The 16,110-nt window shown below is 42.6% G+C and overlaps 1 protein-coding gene across 1 annotated transcript in view; it reads right to left on the bottom strand.

The window, feature by feature from the left end:
- znf407 (zinc finger protein 407) overlaps positions 1–16,110 on the bottom strand; it is a 165,894-nt gene that overhangs the window by 36,062 nt on the left and 113,722 nt on the right. Inside the window, exon 9 of the mRNA XM_085422463.1 lies at positions 14,093–14,271. Coding sequence (XP_085278589.1) covers positions 14,093–14,271 — 179 coding nt within the window. The remainder of the gene's footprint in view (positions 1–14,092; positions 14,272–16,110) is intronic.

The following is a 16,110-nucleotide window of genomic DNA, read 5'->3' as shown; positions in this document are numbered from 1 at the left end:
GTTACAGTAATTGTCTGAGTTTATGTTTGCGTCCTGACAAAAACCTCCTCCTTCCTTGCATGTAACAACATCTGGACCGGTCCTACTCACTGCTCCCCAGCCTGCTGTGACGAGCTTCTTCAACACTCTTCCTGCTATGGAGGGGGAGCAGGATGGCAACAAAGACGGGAGGGAGGGAAAGGTTGAAGCGAAGCAGATGTAAGGATGAAGGGGTGGGCAGCGGAGAACAGGTGTCACTCCCACTGACTGGCTTCCTCTGTGCCCCCCACCCTGACCGCCCGCCCCACCTGCACACCCACGCAGGTATCGGGGGTAACAGCGGTTAGGAGAGGACCCATTTCTCACTCATTCCTCTCCCCACGCCTACCTTCCTCCTCTTCCTCAGATGGCATTCTAGCCTCAGCTCAATCTGGCTGCTGGGCCCACAGACTGACATGCAAGCACACACATGCTCATTAGCACACAAAAATGCCGGGACTTATTCATAAGTGCGGCAACATGAGAATACATGGGCAGGAGGAAAACTCTGGCCTGCTCAAGTATAATTTTTTTAGACACTTTTGAACCTTAACCTTTAAAATTTTTATCATTTTCACTATGTACTGTATTTTACTTGCTTTACTTGTGCTGCCTGCACACCAGATCTTGTTTTGTGGAACACTCTTAGATTCCCAGTTGCAGGTTTAACAAATGTCAGCTTATTTAAACTGCTGTATTTTACTTTTCTCATAACTATGCAACAACTTAAGGTGCAGAATTTAAAAAGAACAGATAAAACGCTGTTGGATCAAAGGAGAAACGATGTGATTTAGAAGAAATATAATTGTGTTATGAAGCAGCGACACACACATGACCACTTTCAAAGGCTCACTTGGTTACAGCAGCCAAACAAAGAGAGACAAATTCATTTCACAATATACTGATGTCCAAAATGATGAAATGGTAAAAATCTTTATGGGGAACAAAAGAGGCTGTCTGTTACAGCCGCTCCCCTGTATCTGTCTATACATCTGTCTGTGTCCAATCATCACAGGCCCTCCAGCTTTCACGACCCCGGCCATTTTACGCCAACGGCGTTACAGGACAGTGTGGAGGGGAGGGGTTGGAGAGAGGTGCAGGTGTGTCTATAAAGAACCCCCCTCCATCTCCACCTCCCTCCCTCCCTCCGTTGCTGTGGCGAGGAGGGCAGTAATTACTCTGGTGTCAGCGTTGCCGGGTGCGACTCCTCCCCCGGCAAGAGGCGGCGGGCATCCATAACCCATCGTCCTGCCATGGGGTAAACGCCGGGCCATCCATCACGCACCCACTTGACAAATACCTTCCATAATAGAAGTTTATTTTTATGGGAGGCTGAATCAAGGACTTTCCCATGCATACAAAAACGTGTCAGAATTATTTATGGCTTGTGCTGAGACGCACAATATGTCATATCAAAGTCCCATCCCGCTTGCTGGCGCTGCTGGAAGCTGCCGGCGCTTGGCCTGTCGATATCTCCGCTCGCTATCAATAATGTGGAACACCACCGCGATAAGCCTTAGGATTCGGAGGTCATACTTGACACACACAAATGCAAACATTATGGGAGTTGACACACACACACACACACACACACACACACACACACACACACACACACACACACACACACACACACACACACAGGCATCACTTGCATATTCTTTTAAAAGACACTCACATGATGACAGACCTTTTGTGGGCTTAAACACACACACACATAATGGAGGGAAATATTGAAAGAAGAGAAGACAAAGAAAATAAAAAAAAAACAAAACACATTTTGGGCAATAAATTGCAAAAATATAAACTGGAGTTTAGTTTCTTAACCTGCCTACCTTGAATCATCAAGAATAACACAATTACACAAACAAAGGCTCAGCTTGACCTGCTGTGTGGCGGGCAGGACCGTCATTCAAACTTACAGGTTAGATGTAAACAAAACGGTGCGGAAAGGATGAAGCTGGGCCATTTGCTATGTTTTTCGTGTACGTCTGTTAAGTGTGTACGTAGGTCCAGACGTGATAGAATAATCCCCAATAGCGAGGAAAACATAACAACTTAAAGGAAATCCCTACACTGCGGCAAGCAAATCTGAGAGCTGTCAATCACTGTGAGTGGCAACCTCTTTTGCCCAGAGAAACAGCAATAAATTGGGTTTCCTGATAAGGCCTCGGCATCGCCAGCGCAACGTCTGACCAAAAAAAAAACGAGAAAAAAGAAAAAATGAGCTGCTTTTTCCGTAGGCCACTTGAGTGCTGTCAGTCACCATGATTGGCAGGCTCACATGTCGCCAGTGGAAAGAGCAATGAAGGGAAAAAAATAGATTAATGTACAGAGAGAGGAGAGAGTGCGTGAAGAAGAGGGAGGGGAAAAAAGACAGCATTAAGCCCGGCTAGGAGAAAATGAATAAACATGATAAATATGATAATTGAAATGATGAGATTTTGGTACTTGGTATTTGATTCCGCTGGGTGCCCAAAGGGATTAGCCCTTCATTCGCTCAGTCATTTTCAGCCTTCCTGTCTCCTTCACACACACACTCACACGCACATAAACACCCAGTGCCCACACAAAATACTTACTTTAACAAAAAGATCTAATTCTACTAGGTGGGTTGTTGTATGTGTAAAACTCTGAGGCAGCAGATGGTGATAAACCTAAAAGTAGCCATACACAAACCCACCAGTAAAGTAAAAAAAAAAAACAACAACAAAAAAAACAGCAGCAGTAGCAGCGGAAGAACTTTGTCCTGTGAAGACAGAAGATGTATGGCTCAGGGGAGATAGTGGCAACAGTAAATGATTACCTTTTTACAAACTGGGCCTTTGTAATAAAATGCGTAGGGGGGAGTATTATCAATTCAGCAGCCCGGTAAAGATAGCATTTTTGAAGCCACGGCAAGGCTGATCACTATCTAGAGAAGAGCCCGAATCTGTATTCCTCACTGCGAGTCCAGGAGGGAGAGGGGTCTAAGACCTGTTCGTGTGCGTCTGTGTGTGCGTGTTTGTGCATGTAAAAGAAAATGTTTGTGTGTGTTTCACTGAGAGAGACATCCGTTAAGGCCCCTCATGCCTGCAGGCCCAGCCGTGACAGAACCAAGATCTATTTTCTTACACCCACAAACAGAAAGACATGCAGGAGTCTGTGTACATACGCACACAAGCACGCAAACACACACACACAACCCCACAAAACCATACATGTACACATAAAAATCTGTTATACGTGCAAACATACACACTTGGTCCTTGGGGCGAACTATAAGATTGGAGATGAAGTTCTCTGTGAAACTGTGTGAGTGTCTGTGTGAGTCAAGCTAAGATCCTCTGTTAGATGTCTGATTCTGGAGAAAGACACTGACAGATGACATGTACACAAAAAACAAAACAAAACAGAAAAACCTTACACACTCTCTCAAACAACACACTTGTCTGATAGCAGTCAAACAGAGTAGAGACAATACAAAAGAGACAACAGACAGACCGGCAAACAGATAGAGAGGCAGATAGCAGCGAAGAGCTCAGCTGCTGGCCCAGAGTCACATCACTCACTCAGCGCGCGCGCGCACACACACACACGCGCACACACATCACTAAAATGGTAAACCATCATAACACACACAAACCACAAGACACAGGCAGAAAGAGAGTGATGCAGAGACAGAGGAGTAAGGGGGTCAAAAAAATGAGCAGACAGTTATAAAGAGATATCAGCGTAGCCTGGGGAGTTAATGCACACTGTTGGATTGTGGGAGTTTTATAAAATGGGGTGACCGATGATGTGATGTGTGTTTGTGTGTGTGTATGTGTGCAGGTCTGTTTTGAAGTGTAACATGAACAAATCACTCCTCCAAACATTTTAGTTTTTAGAAGTCACTGAATCTAAAAAGTAAAGAAAAAAGAGATCTTATTTTCTCTACTGCAAACACTGACGCTCAATGCTCGAAATCAGGACCTACAGATATTACAAAAGGCCAAATTTGAAGCCATTTCTAAATTCTTATTTATTGTAAGTTATACACTGGCTTTTGAAAGGAGACAGCTGAGGGGGTTTGGGCATCTGACAAAGGATGCCTCCCGGGCACCTCCTGGGTGAGGTGTTCCCAGCATGTTCTACCAGGAGGAGGCTCCAGGGTAGACCCAGGACATGCTGTATATGGATTATAACGCTTGGCTTTCCTGGGAACGCCTCGTTGTTCCCCCGGATGAGATAGAGGAGGTGGCTTGGAAGATGGAGGTCTGGGCTTCTCTGCTTAGGCAGCTGTGCACGCGACCCAGCCCCAGATAAGTGGAAAAAAAAAATGGATGGATGGCTACACTTAATTGTGTAAAATCCAACTTTTTGTATGCTCATGATTCTGCTTTATGGTTTTTAAGGAAGAATGTCACTGACATTCAGAACATCATCAGCAATGAATTAGAAGGCTTAAGCAAGGTTTCAAAGCAAACTTGGCAAATCTAAGTGGCCAAGCAACATTGCAAATGCAAGTTTACCTGCTTTAAGTTTGACATTAAACATTTTTCACCTGCTTACTCGGTATATAGCTGTGTATGTTGTTTTTTCCATTTAATATACATATTAAGTACATGAGTTATTCTCTTTAAGGACAGCGCCCTCAAGCAAGTTTATCTAACTGAATCTCTTTAAAATATGTTTTGTCTGTCTGCAATTTACAAATAAACCAAATTATAAATTGTTCTCGATGAATTCATAATTTTACTGGAAATAAATGGGTTCACTGTGATATCTGTAGCAATCAGGGGTTTGCATCTGGAAGGCTAGAATAATGCTGAATTTTTCAAACGTGATAAGAGCAATGCTTTGAACTTCACAAAGTCTGTGACAAGGTTTAAGCTTCAAGCTAGACTCCAAAAAAACAACAAAATCAAGTTAAGCTCAAGTTTCATATTTAGATGTGATATTGAGCTTCCCATTCAAAAGCACTTCTGGCCCTACAGTCATAAAATATTATTACATCGACTCGGCAGACACTTTCATCCACAGTGACTTACAATGAGTAAGTAAATTAATAAAGAATATAAACAGGTCTGATTAGCCAATTCAAGCACATCAAGAATCCAGCAGCCTCCCAAACTCCCAAATAAAGTGCTCCTCATCTTAACAAATTCATAACACATAGATCTGCTATGGATACACAAAGGTTACACAAGGTTTTTCTCTCTTTCTATAATCTTTAATTTCTCTTTTTTCCCCTCCACATGTGTCAGAAGAGATTTCCTGGCCAGTGCATATGTGTGAATTTGCCACACCCCTTTTGAGTACTAATTTAGCCTTTTAGGTTTAATCTCCCTGTGAGTGGCTTTTCTCGCCCTTTAATTAGGCTATGGGGAGCCGACACCAACAGTAAACGTGCACACTTACACTTCAAGACACACGCGCAAACTAATTCTGGCTACCACACATATGTACACACTCCCACACAAATGCTAAAGAAACAGTCCTAGACTCGAGACACGCTTTGGTAAGACAGTCCTCATCAGCCCTCTGTGGGCCTCTTTCACACTCTGGCTCCCCTCAACTGCACCAGTCACCACGACAGGACAGGGAAAAGAAAAAAAAAAGAAAGGGAGAACTACAAAAGGGGGGAAAATGAGATATTCTATACTCGTGAGAGAAGAAAAAGAGGTGCTGGTGTTGAAGGCATTCATCTCTGAACTTTTGCCATTTCAGATCTATTTGTCAAGTTAAAGTTGCATTAAGTAGCATCGGTATTTTGGCAGACTCAAGTGGCAGTGGGAGATAGATGTTTAAATGTTTCTCTTTTAAAGCTTAAAGACTTCGGTGCCAATTAATCTTCTAACAAGGTTTTGGTGGTATGAGCACTTCATTGATCCATAATGATGTGGTGAAAAAAGGTCCCTGCCACAGACTGGCAAGGAACTGTCTTATGACAGGAAAAGAAAGCATTACTGTTTTTGGACCTGCGTGGGTTTCCATAAATCTCCTTTATTTTTCTGTTTTGTTTTATTTTTACTTTTTTGGTTTTTCTTTGCTTATCCAACAGGATTAGAACAAAACAATCAACTCAGTTTGTAGCTGAGCCAGATCAGTTCCATTAAAATGATCAAGCTATTGACTTTGGTGAAAGACTGTAGACTCTAAATGCCCTTCTAGATTTTAAATGATCCAAAGTTTCTTGATGCTATACCTCTGGCAAGAACTGCTGCTAGTATCTAGGCTTCAAAAAGAGATTTCATTGTGAAGAATGCCCTGCCTTGGCTACTTATGCCTTTGATACCAACGAACTACATCTGAATCCTATTTTACAGTATTGCATTTGTGCATAGGTATTTACCTATGCAGCGCCTACAAAAGGGATAGGCAACCTACACAAATGGGCTTGTGTGCAGTCCTTCAAAAGAACAACAACAAAAGCCAACAGCACCCTACACTGCCCCTGGTGACAGAACACAGTCACAACATGTAGACAAAGCTGGTCAGCAAAGCCGTCCATAGGTTCAGTGTAGGACCAGTGAAAAACATGAAATGCTGGATATTCCGAATAGTAGTATACAACCATAAAGCTACAACAATCACACTGAAGAAATCAGGCAGATACTTGCTCTCTAGACTGCCATCCAAACGCCTAACCATGCATGCCCACAGTGATGTCACAACTGCAGGCTGCTCTTTGGTGTTGTTTCAGCGTGCTGCACACCTCTGGATTTTTGGACCTGGTTTGTGTGGTGCAGCCGGTTTTACGAGACAAATGCATGTCCGTCTGTCTTAACTACCATTTCAATGATATATCAGCAGTACATACAAAGATACGTGCTGCAACAGCTTAAACAGTGGAGACTTTTTAGGGAAAACGCTGAAAAATCACTTCGCATTTCAGCCTCTTCTATTCCTGGTGACACATATCATTCAAGAGAAGACTGCAGTCACTGTGGTGAGCCTGAAGTGACAGTATAAATGATGACGGGGCTCTGGTGACTTCATCCTCACCACATGGCACAACCAAAGCAGTGAATTAGTCCTAAAAGTCATCCTTTAAAAGACCACCTGCATTAGTGCCAACTTCATACAGAAACTCTTTATTCCCCTGTTTTGCTCTTTGTTTTTTTTCTTCTCTAAACAGACCACAGATTTACACAAACAAAACTGAGCACTAAAAAAGGAAATGCAATAACAGCAGTACAGATAGTGGCTTGTTATGCTGGAAATAAGAGGCCACTTAATTGGGGTCTGATAGTCTAATAGGCAGCCCCTCTGATTACCAACTCTGCACATTGGCTTAAATTAGCCCACTGATGAGAAGCCAGGGGATTCAATTATGCTGGGGTAGAAATAAGGGGCCCTAATAGGCCACTGTATCAGGAAACATGGGACTGGGCTGGGCTAAAGTGCTGATAATTGGTTGTTTAGTTGGGAAAGTTGAGCCTGTTGGTAATTAGAGATGCTGAGACGTTTGGAGAGCCACCAAACAGACGACACAAGGAGGACAGAGGGGCGAAGGAGGAAGACAAGGGTCCTTGGTGCAGCAGAGAGGGCAAAGGTCACGGTGGAGATCTCAGAAGTGCACTTCAGCCAATGAGGTTGCAGATGAGGGAAAACATGTTATGGTACTGTGGAGCGGTGTTGATTCAGTAAAGGTCAAGATGGGGCAAAGCAGGACTGAAAGTAAAAATCAGGAGTCTGGCTTTATCTTTCAACACGCTCTCTTAACAGTTCCTTCCTTCCTTCCTTCCTTTCTTTTCCTTTTAACTATTTTTTTTTTAATTTGTCTTTCTCGCCAATAACTACTACTTTTTTCCCCCATTGTACCTCATCTCAGGCAGGTTAGCTACTAGCAGCAGCTGGATGTGTGTACAGTGTGTCTGAATTGAAGGAGAAGGAAGACTGAATTATGGATGAGGTTTTATAGGAGCCGGCGGCCTGTCTGGTCCCATATTCACTGTCCCATACTTGAGGAGCAGGCCTGCCTCGGAGCATCCCTGCCTCATGTCACTCACGCGGGGTGTCTGTGTGTGTCTATTTGCCTTCCTGCCAAAATCTAGCACTTGTATAAAAGCACACTCAAAGTCTTTTTGCAAAAACAAACAAACAGCAGATACTTTTCAGCTAATTTCCTGATTAAAATGAAAACTATTTAAATAGTTCTGTGCACAGGCACACCGCAATTAGGGTATTTGAACAGCAGGAGTTTGCAACAGGACTGGTGCATCGAAACAAAACTGGTGTTTTCCATGAAATATTGCCATAATCTTAAGGACAAAAATCTTATTAACTACTGAATCAAGCTCAGCATCACTGAACACAATCAGTGGTCTGGTAATAACCTCCAAAGACCATGATGAAAATAACGCTTTTGTTTTCTAGAAACCTGCGCAGATCCTTACAGTTTTCACTCCTCTGTCTTGCTATCACACTGTGCAAGTGTCCTACATACGCCATCTGCAACATTTTAGAACAGTGCAACATAAGCACTCACCTACACTAACTGTGGTGCTGCAACACCGGGGAGTCTACTATATCGTGTGTCATCAATCTGCTTCAAACCTATCCACGGGCTCATACAGAGGTCGATGACAACACTCCTAGTCAGGATTTACCCGAGTGAAAAAATCACGACTGCCACGGCCAAAACAAATAGAAAATGCAGAAATAATGTCACGCGTGTGGCAGTCAGAAACCTCCTGCTTCTGTGTGCCCAAACCAAGTGTATGGAACTTGTCAGTAAAAACTCTAAACGGCCACTAAATGGCAGAGAGGAGGCTCTGAGATTGGCACCAAGAGGAAGGGAATGGAAGAAGTGGATGAAACAAAAGGCCGTTTGTTGTAGCTTATGTGTGATAAATGCAGCCGGTTGGGGAAGTTTTCACGCTCATTGGAGCAGGTCATTATGCAGGAATTGCTGCTTGCTCGGCCCAGACCGGCCCTGTATTGGTTTTCTGAGATTCATGCAACTGATGGTTGTGCTTTGCTAACCCCCACATCAGTTGCTGCTTGTCTCCTGGGGCACTGGCAGTGAGCAGCTGCTTTTCAGTTATAATATCTCAAAGAAGACAGCATAACGGGTGTGTGGATGCAAAGAAGAATCTATTAAACATCGATCGGCTGCTTTAAAGTGTGGTATTTAAGGCTCGAATTTAATTAATATTTATTTAACCCTTTATTTTGCCAGAAAGTACCCAGTGAGATACGAGATCTCGTCTCTTCTTGTCAAGACAGTTTCAAATTATAAATGAAGAATATTCCTTAATTAGATTTGTTAATGTAACTAAGTGGGAGTGTTATAAAAACTGAGATACTGTACGTACAATCCATATTCACTCATAAAGCCACATATGGACGGCGGAAATATTGCTTATGGTGTATTTTTACTAGATTATAAGTCAAAAATTCCAACCTATTTCGATCCAGTTTTTCTCTTTCCTTCTTTGGTGAAATGATTTTTATACTTTTCTTGTTACCAATTAAATCTTCAAATCCCTCATTGTTAGCTCAATATAACTAAATCACCCCTGAGACAGCATCAGCACATTTAGTCTTTCCCTTTTTTCTTAATTTTCCACAGTGCTGAAAAGAGTCACTTTTTTCATTAACGTCTATCAAATGAATGCAACATAAGGACGGTGACACAAAGACACGAGTTTATCACGAACAATGAAGACTTGATGTCCTATTGGTGTTTAAATAAAAAAAATAAAAAAACAGTGACGGACTGCGTGTTTTTGTCTCCCCCCTCCATCGCCGACACATATCCTATTCCACATAGAAAAGTGTCACATATAACACACGGTTATTAGAAACAGATGTTGATTTTATCACCGGTGTCTGTGGCTTCTCTCACAACGTCGACACAATGTCATATGCGCTGGGATACCAGGACACATTTGCATGACATACACACCTGTCCTCCACAATCCAACACGCCGCGGTAACACAATAGGCAAGTAGAAACTCACGAGAGTAATGTTTCATTACACAAGGAACAGAAGGTGAAAGCGAGGAAGGGTAGCCAGGGAGGAGCACGGATGCATAACTTAAGTAAAAGCCATCGAAACCCATATTTGTTTACAGATTTGTTTAATAAGGAAAAATATATGCAAACAAATGAATTTGCCTGTGGTTATAACTGTGTATTAAGATCATCACTTACAAGGCCAGGCCTCCTCTAGCCCTCTACAGTAGCCATCCATCATGCATTATTAAGGAAAATAGAATCTGCATAAAGCAGCAACAATGCCTTGAAGAAGTTTATTTATTTACTTTGTCTTTTTAGGCACTAAGCAGCAGATCCTCAGTCGCTGTTAGCTAATTACAAAGCATTTGATCTCTATGCCCCCAGGATGTGCAATTACAACCTTGGTTGAAAATTAGGAAAATATTTCACAATTAAAAATAGTGGGATGAAGACGCTCTGACAAAGCTAATGGCGACATCTCACCTGTGCGTGCATGTGTGCGTGTTAAATGTGGATTTTCGGTGCTGGACTAGACATGAGGCTGTTTTAACAAAGCCAATGCCCGGCAAACACAGCTGACCTCGCTGGAGGGAAATAGCAAAAAAAAAAAAAGAGAATATACCATCTCCCAAAGCTGAAGCAGACATGCCATACTTGCTGAATTTTAACTAAAAGAAAGTTCTAGTCAAGGGGTGATTTAGCAAAGTCGCAGCACTCTTGTAGCTCCAGTACCTGTAGCTCCAGTTCTGCTCCGCTGCTATCTACGCTTAGATCACACAGGCGTCGCCACTTCTTTCTGGCATATCTCTGCGCATATCACGCAAGGAAGACAATTGTCATTACAGTTTTATTAAAATGTGTCCTATCAGCAACATTTGCACATCGCACATCTAACCTTCCTTTCTTCCTTCCTTCTTTCTTCCCCTCAAATTCTAATCATCATTCCCCTCCATCACTAGCTGGGTCTAATTCCCTCTCTTCCTTGGTTTGCAAAGGACCTCTGCTTTCATCCTCGAGAAGGGCTCTAATTCGAAGTGCGACGCTGAATAAAGAAGGGGGGGAGGAGAAAGAGAGAGTGATATGGAAAGAGAGCAGCGGAGGAGACGTTCGGGTGTCAATCAATCCGGCGCGAGGGGCTACAAGGGCCCGTGACTAGGGTGCGTTTGATCTGTGTCTTTCAAAGAGAGAACAGCAGGAAGGGCCATCACAGATGATTTGCCTCTCGCTGCTGGCCCTGGTGCCACTCTGACAGAGAGCAATCACAAGCAGGTTAATTCAACATCTACCTTCTTAATCTTTTCTTCCCTGTCTCTTTCTTTTGGTCTCGTTCTGTCTACTTAGATGAAGAATTGCTCCTTCTGCTACCACCTCCTTTTCCCCTCTTTTGAAAGACTGAGAGATCACAAGTGTGCTTTCAGTGCCCTTTCAAATCCCTCTATAGTCTGAGGGCTTTGGTCAGGTAAAGAGTTGTTGATTTTCCCGAACTCCTACAATGCCGTATTTATGCGTCTCTATCAGAGGGCCATGTTTCATAAAACGGTAATAGATTTATGATGGCAGAGTGGGATTGGAAGTTTCCTTCAAAAAACTTTGCAATGGAAGACTTTTTTTTCTGGGGTACGAAACACCATCAGATGCATTTTTAAATATTTTTCTGTCATTCTTTGGTTCACATCTGTGGTGTGCCGTGAGCTGAATATGAATGAGAGTGTAACGATGACATCTTGAAAATATGCTGCTTAACTTGACTGAAAGAGGAGGATGTGTTCCCTCCAGATGACTGAAAGGCGACGCACATTCCAGACAAGATCTGACCTCCGGCAACTCTGAAATCCGAAACCCACACTGGATGAAGCCTGCTATAGCACCGGCTTGGACACATAGAGAGAAATGTCCTTTACTTGGCATAAACGTTGTGTTCTCATATGGCTCACCAGGTCATTTGAAGAGAGACAAGGACATAAAATTAAACTGTGAAAAAGTCTTCTCCACCAAAGGTCAGCCATGCATGAGGACAAACAGAGGTGAGGGGATTCTGGGGTGAAAGGGTAAGAAGAGACATAAAGGCATGCTTTGGTTAAAGGTGAGAGGGTACAGAGCATATTGAGGGAGGCGTGTTTAAAAGCAGCTGAAGGTAAAAGGTTGAATAGGGAGGTTAGGAGGTGGAAGAAAAAGAGAATCAAAGACAGAAGTTTGTCCTTAAATTTGACAAATGGAAATCATGGGAAGAATAAGCCTGTTTCAGAAATTCATAACTACAAACTTTTCAAGGACACCATCCAAATCCACTCAAATTCACTAGGAAATACACCACGGCGTCGCCAGAAAGCCAGCATGTCCCTGACTGGCCTTTTCTCCCATGGTGCTCTCCTCCAACTCTAGTGCCTTTATGTAAGGTCAGAGGGATAACAGGATAAAGGCTGTCTTCTCTGCTCCTCTGAAGGACAAGCACTCTGCCGATTGGATTTGGTGGCGTTCAAGGACAAAAGAAAGAACACTGGGATACAAAGGAACCAATAGAGGAGGAACAAGATTTCATCTGTCACTATGGCCTGAGTGATTGGCAGGGATGGCTACAGCAGCAATCTTTGAGCGCTGCCTTTTTGTGGCTGGGTGCCCTCCATCAGCACTGAATAAGAAGACTCGATCCACTGACAAAAAAAGCACTCAAAGAGGCTGGAAGATCAGACCTCCATGAAATAAAAGAGCATAGACAGGTGCTATAGAGGAAACTAGGTGGTTTAATTCAGCAGAATGACTTCAAATTTCATTTACAAATTTGTGTGTTTGTGTGTGATTGTGTGTGTGTGTGTGTGTGTGAGTGAGTGCACATTAACATGGAAAGCAGAAGAACAGAAAGGCATGTTAGGAAGCACATAATTCATGATGTGAATCATGTGCTATGGCCTTTGCAGTGATTGAACTCAACAGCCGAATGCCTATAAAAGAGTTTTGAAATTCTCTTCATCATCGTCATAACACCGAATGATAAAACATCTTTTGGAAAAAGATAGCTGTCACTCCCGAAGCTGGTTGTGCCAGACCTTTCTTCCTGTTAAAAGGCAGTTTTTCCTTCCCACTGTTACCACGTGTTTGCTTATCGGGAGTCGTTTGATTGTTGGGGTTTTCTCTGTATTCCTGTAGGGTCTTTAACTTACAATATAAAGCAGCTTGAGATGACTGTTGTGATTTGGTGCTATATGAAAAAACTGAATTTAATTGAAAACTGGTTTTCGACCCTTATTCCAAAGACATGGTGAATCACTGTCAAGTCACACTGAAGGTGTTTCGGTGGCACTAAGACCCTCTGCTGGTTTTTCCTTTCATTTGTAATGTATCTCTTTGTTTCCATCCAGGAGCTGGTTAGAAGGATTCGTTGATATGGATTCAAAAGACAAATAGGGTGAAATAATGGCACAAGAATAATAAGATGACCTGTGATTTTTATCATGGGTTAAAACCAGAGAAAATGAATTAAATTTCCATAAAACATAATGCTGTGGCATCTTTTTATTTTTAACCTATTTTCTGACTTGTGTATCACATGCTTAAGCTCCGTGTTCTACAAATGCATCCACATGCTTAATGGTAGCCCCATGACCTCTCTGCCCATGTTTGGATGCCCCCACATTGCCTGTTTTTAAAGTCTTAAAATGAATTTTTATTTCTTGACTTTTAACTCAGAATGAGTTAAAACTGTGTTTTCTTACCTTCTATTCTATTATTGTTTTCTGTTTTGGTACTTTGTATAGCACTTTGTTAAACTTGTGTTTTTAAAAAGAGCTTTATAGATTCATTGGAATGGATTAATACTTAATACATACAAAATAACAAAAAAACATCCTTTAACTTTCAGGTAAGCAAGTGGAGCTGCACATCACCAAAGAAAGAAAAAAGGCACTGTTGTTTTTAAATGTAGGGACAGTATGTTCTTAGAAGTCCTTCTTTTTGTGTTTTTGTTTACGGGGCACGGACATTTCAGATGCTGTGAAGGGGGCACTACGGACCAAAGTAGGGGGTACAGACGGATGTCAGGCTAGCTGCCATGGTGCATTAGTGAATTCTGCTTCGCCACGCAGAAGAATCCTTGATGATATGGAGACATCTGTGAAACACTTTCTATTTCTTTTAGCAGCACATTACCTGCGTGCAGGTAGGCGAGGTCTGGGTTCTCAATATCAGGGTGATTGTCCTTCAGGTGGTTGCGGAACTCCATCGGAGAGTTGGTGGCATAGTCACATTTGGGGCAGTTGTACATCTTCACGCCCTCGTGTTTTCCCGTATGGAGTATGTGCTTTCGGATATTCTCTGCACAGTTGGATCTAAGTGAAACAAACAAAGATAAAAAGGCTTAATTCCATTTTGGAATTAACAAAAACAAACGTTGGAATTAAAGATGAGAGTCATGAAGGAGAAAACACAAGATCAACACTTGGCAACATTCCCAAAAAAGGTTTGCTGTACTAACATTTTCTTTATCTGTAATGATGTAATGACACACAGACACACATGGGCACACTTCACACAGTAACACGCAATAAAAAAAAATCAAGCTGGGAGAGAGGAGCCATGTTTGGACTACAAGCAGCACATGACTAAAGACTCTTTCATGAACAGCAAACACACTTGTTACAGAAACAATATTTACATTTTGTAGATATGTTTGATATTCTTTCACGCCTTTATATTTTGCTCTGCTACTTTCTTTTCTTATAGTTTTTCAGCTGTTTGTGTAATGGTGCTGGGGACAGCGCCTGCTACGAGACCACTGTGCATCTAGAGGCCCATTGACTGCATTACAAAGATATGTCTGAAGGCATCTGTTATTCAGTATGTATCATTTGCAGCTGTATGAAAGCTATATAGGATTAGTGTTGTATGCTGTGTGTGCCTGAGTTTGTGGGTCTCTGGGCCAGTCAGATAGGGCAGGGAGCTACTGCAGGGTATACGATGTAACTATGTCAGCCCAGAGAGTAACACACAAACCTCTGCTGATTAATGACGCTGCCTGACCTGCTCCCAGGCTCTATCTAAACCTGCCCATAGACACACACAAACACACTCACACACATAAGTAAAGCTCTGAATGATTAAGACAAACATGCACATACATACATATGGAATACAGACATATAGAAAGGCCAGTTTGAGCCAAAATAAAACAATAAATCTCTGACACTGCTACACAAGTTCGAATATACAGACATGAATCCGTAAACACACACAAACGCTCGTGCATTTAATGCATCATGCAAGCAAGCATGTGCGGTGTAGAGCACACTTTCGCACACAATCATGTGTTGATGGATGGGGCACTCGTGCTCAGTTTGGACCTGACATTCTCGGACAGTATAATACGCAATTACTCTCCCTTATCACCTTGGCTGGGACAATAAAGCCTCACAGTACCATAGCTCACACCAGCCAAGGAGAGAATTTGTTTTCACTTTTCCAGAGACACCTCTCTCCATCATGGGGCCATAGTCCAGCCTGGCTCCACTGCGGCCTAGAAAAAAAAATTAAAAATACAGAGCGGGCCCTCACTGGTGTCTGTTTATGCTGTACAAAACACATAAGGACCAGCCAGCAGTGAACAATGAGGGCTCTTCATGAGGCTCAAGACCATGTTTTGGATGCAGTCTCAACAAAAGAATGAAACAAACACATTTTGAGAGCGTTGACCCAGAGCACTAACAAATAAAGAAATGTCTGTTTGGCCAGTGGATTGCAGAACACTTTACAGACGAGCACTCAGGAGCCACTTTATTACCTCCACGCGGTCAACTGCTCGCCAAAGCAAATATCTAATTAGCCAATCACAAGGCACTTCGATATGGTCGAGACAACCTGCGAAATTCAAACTGAGCATCGGAATGAAGAACAAAGGTGATTTAAGTGCCTTTGGCTACGTCCACACTAATGTGTTTTGTTTGAAAACGCATCGTTTTCTCTCCGTTTTGGCCTCCGGTCCACACTGAGACACCGTTTTCCCTGAATGAAAACGCAGCGTTTTGAAAACGCTCTCAAGAATGCATACATTTGAAGACGGTGCTTATGCGTCGCAGTGTGGACAGCAAAAACGGAGACTTTCGAAAACGATGACGCATGTTAGTCATGTGATGCAGTCATGTGACCAATTAAACAAAGACAGCGGAGGGTTT

Source organism: Rhamphochromis longiceps, linkage group LG11 (assembly GCF_057381845.1).
Source record: "Rhamphochromis longiceps isolate RC_006_pf linkage group LG11, R_longiceps_female_GT1.1, whole genome shotgun sequence".
Classification (NCBI taxonomy): domain Eukaryota; kingdom Metazoa; phylum Chordata; class Actinopteri; order Cichliformes; family Cichlidae; genus Rhamphochromis; species Rhamphochromis longiceps.
The sequence above is the reverse complement of the archived record's forward strand: the minus strand, read 5'-3'. Positions and strand labels throughout refer to the sequence as shown.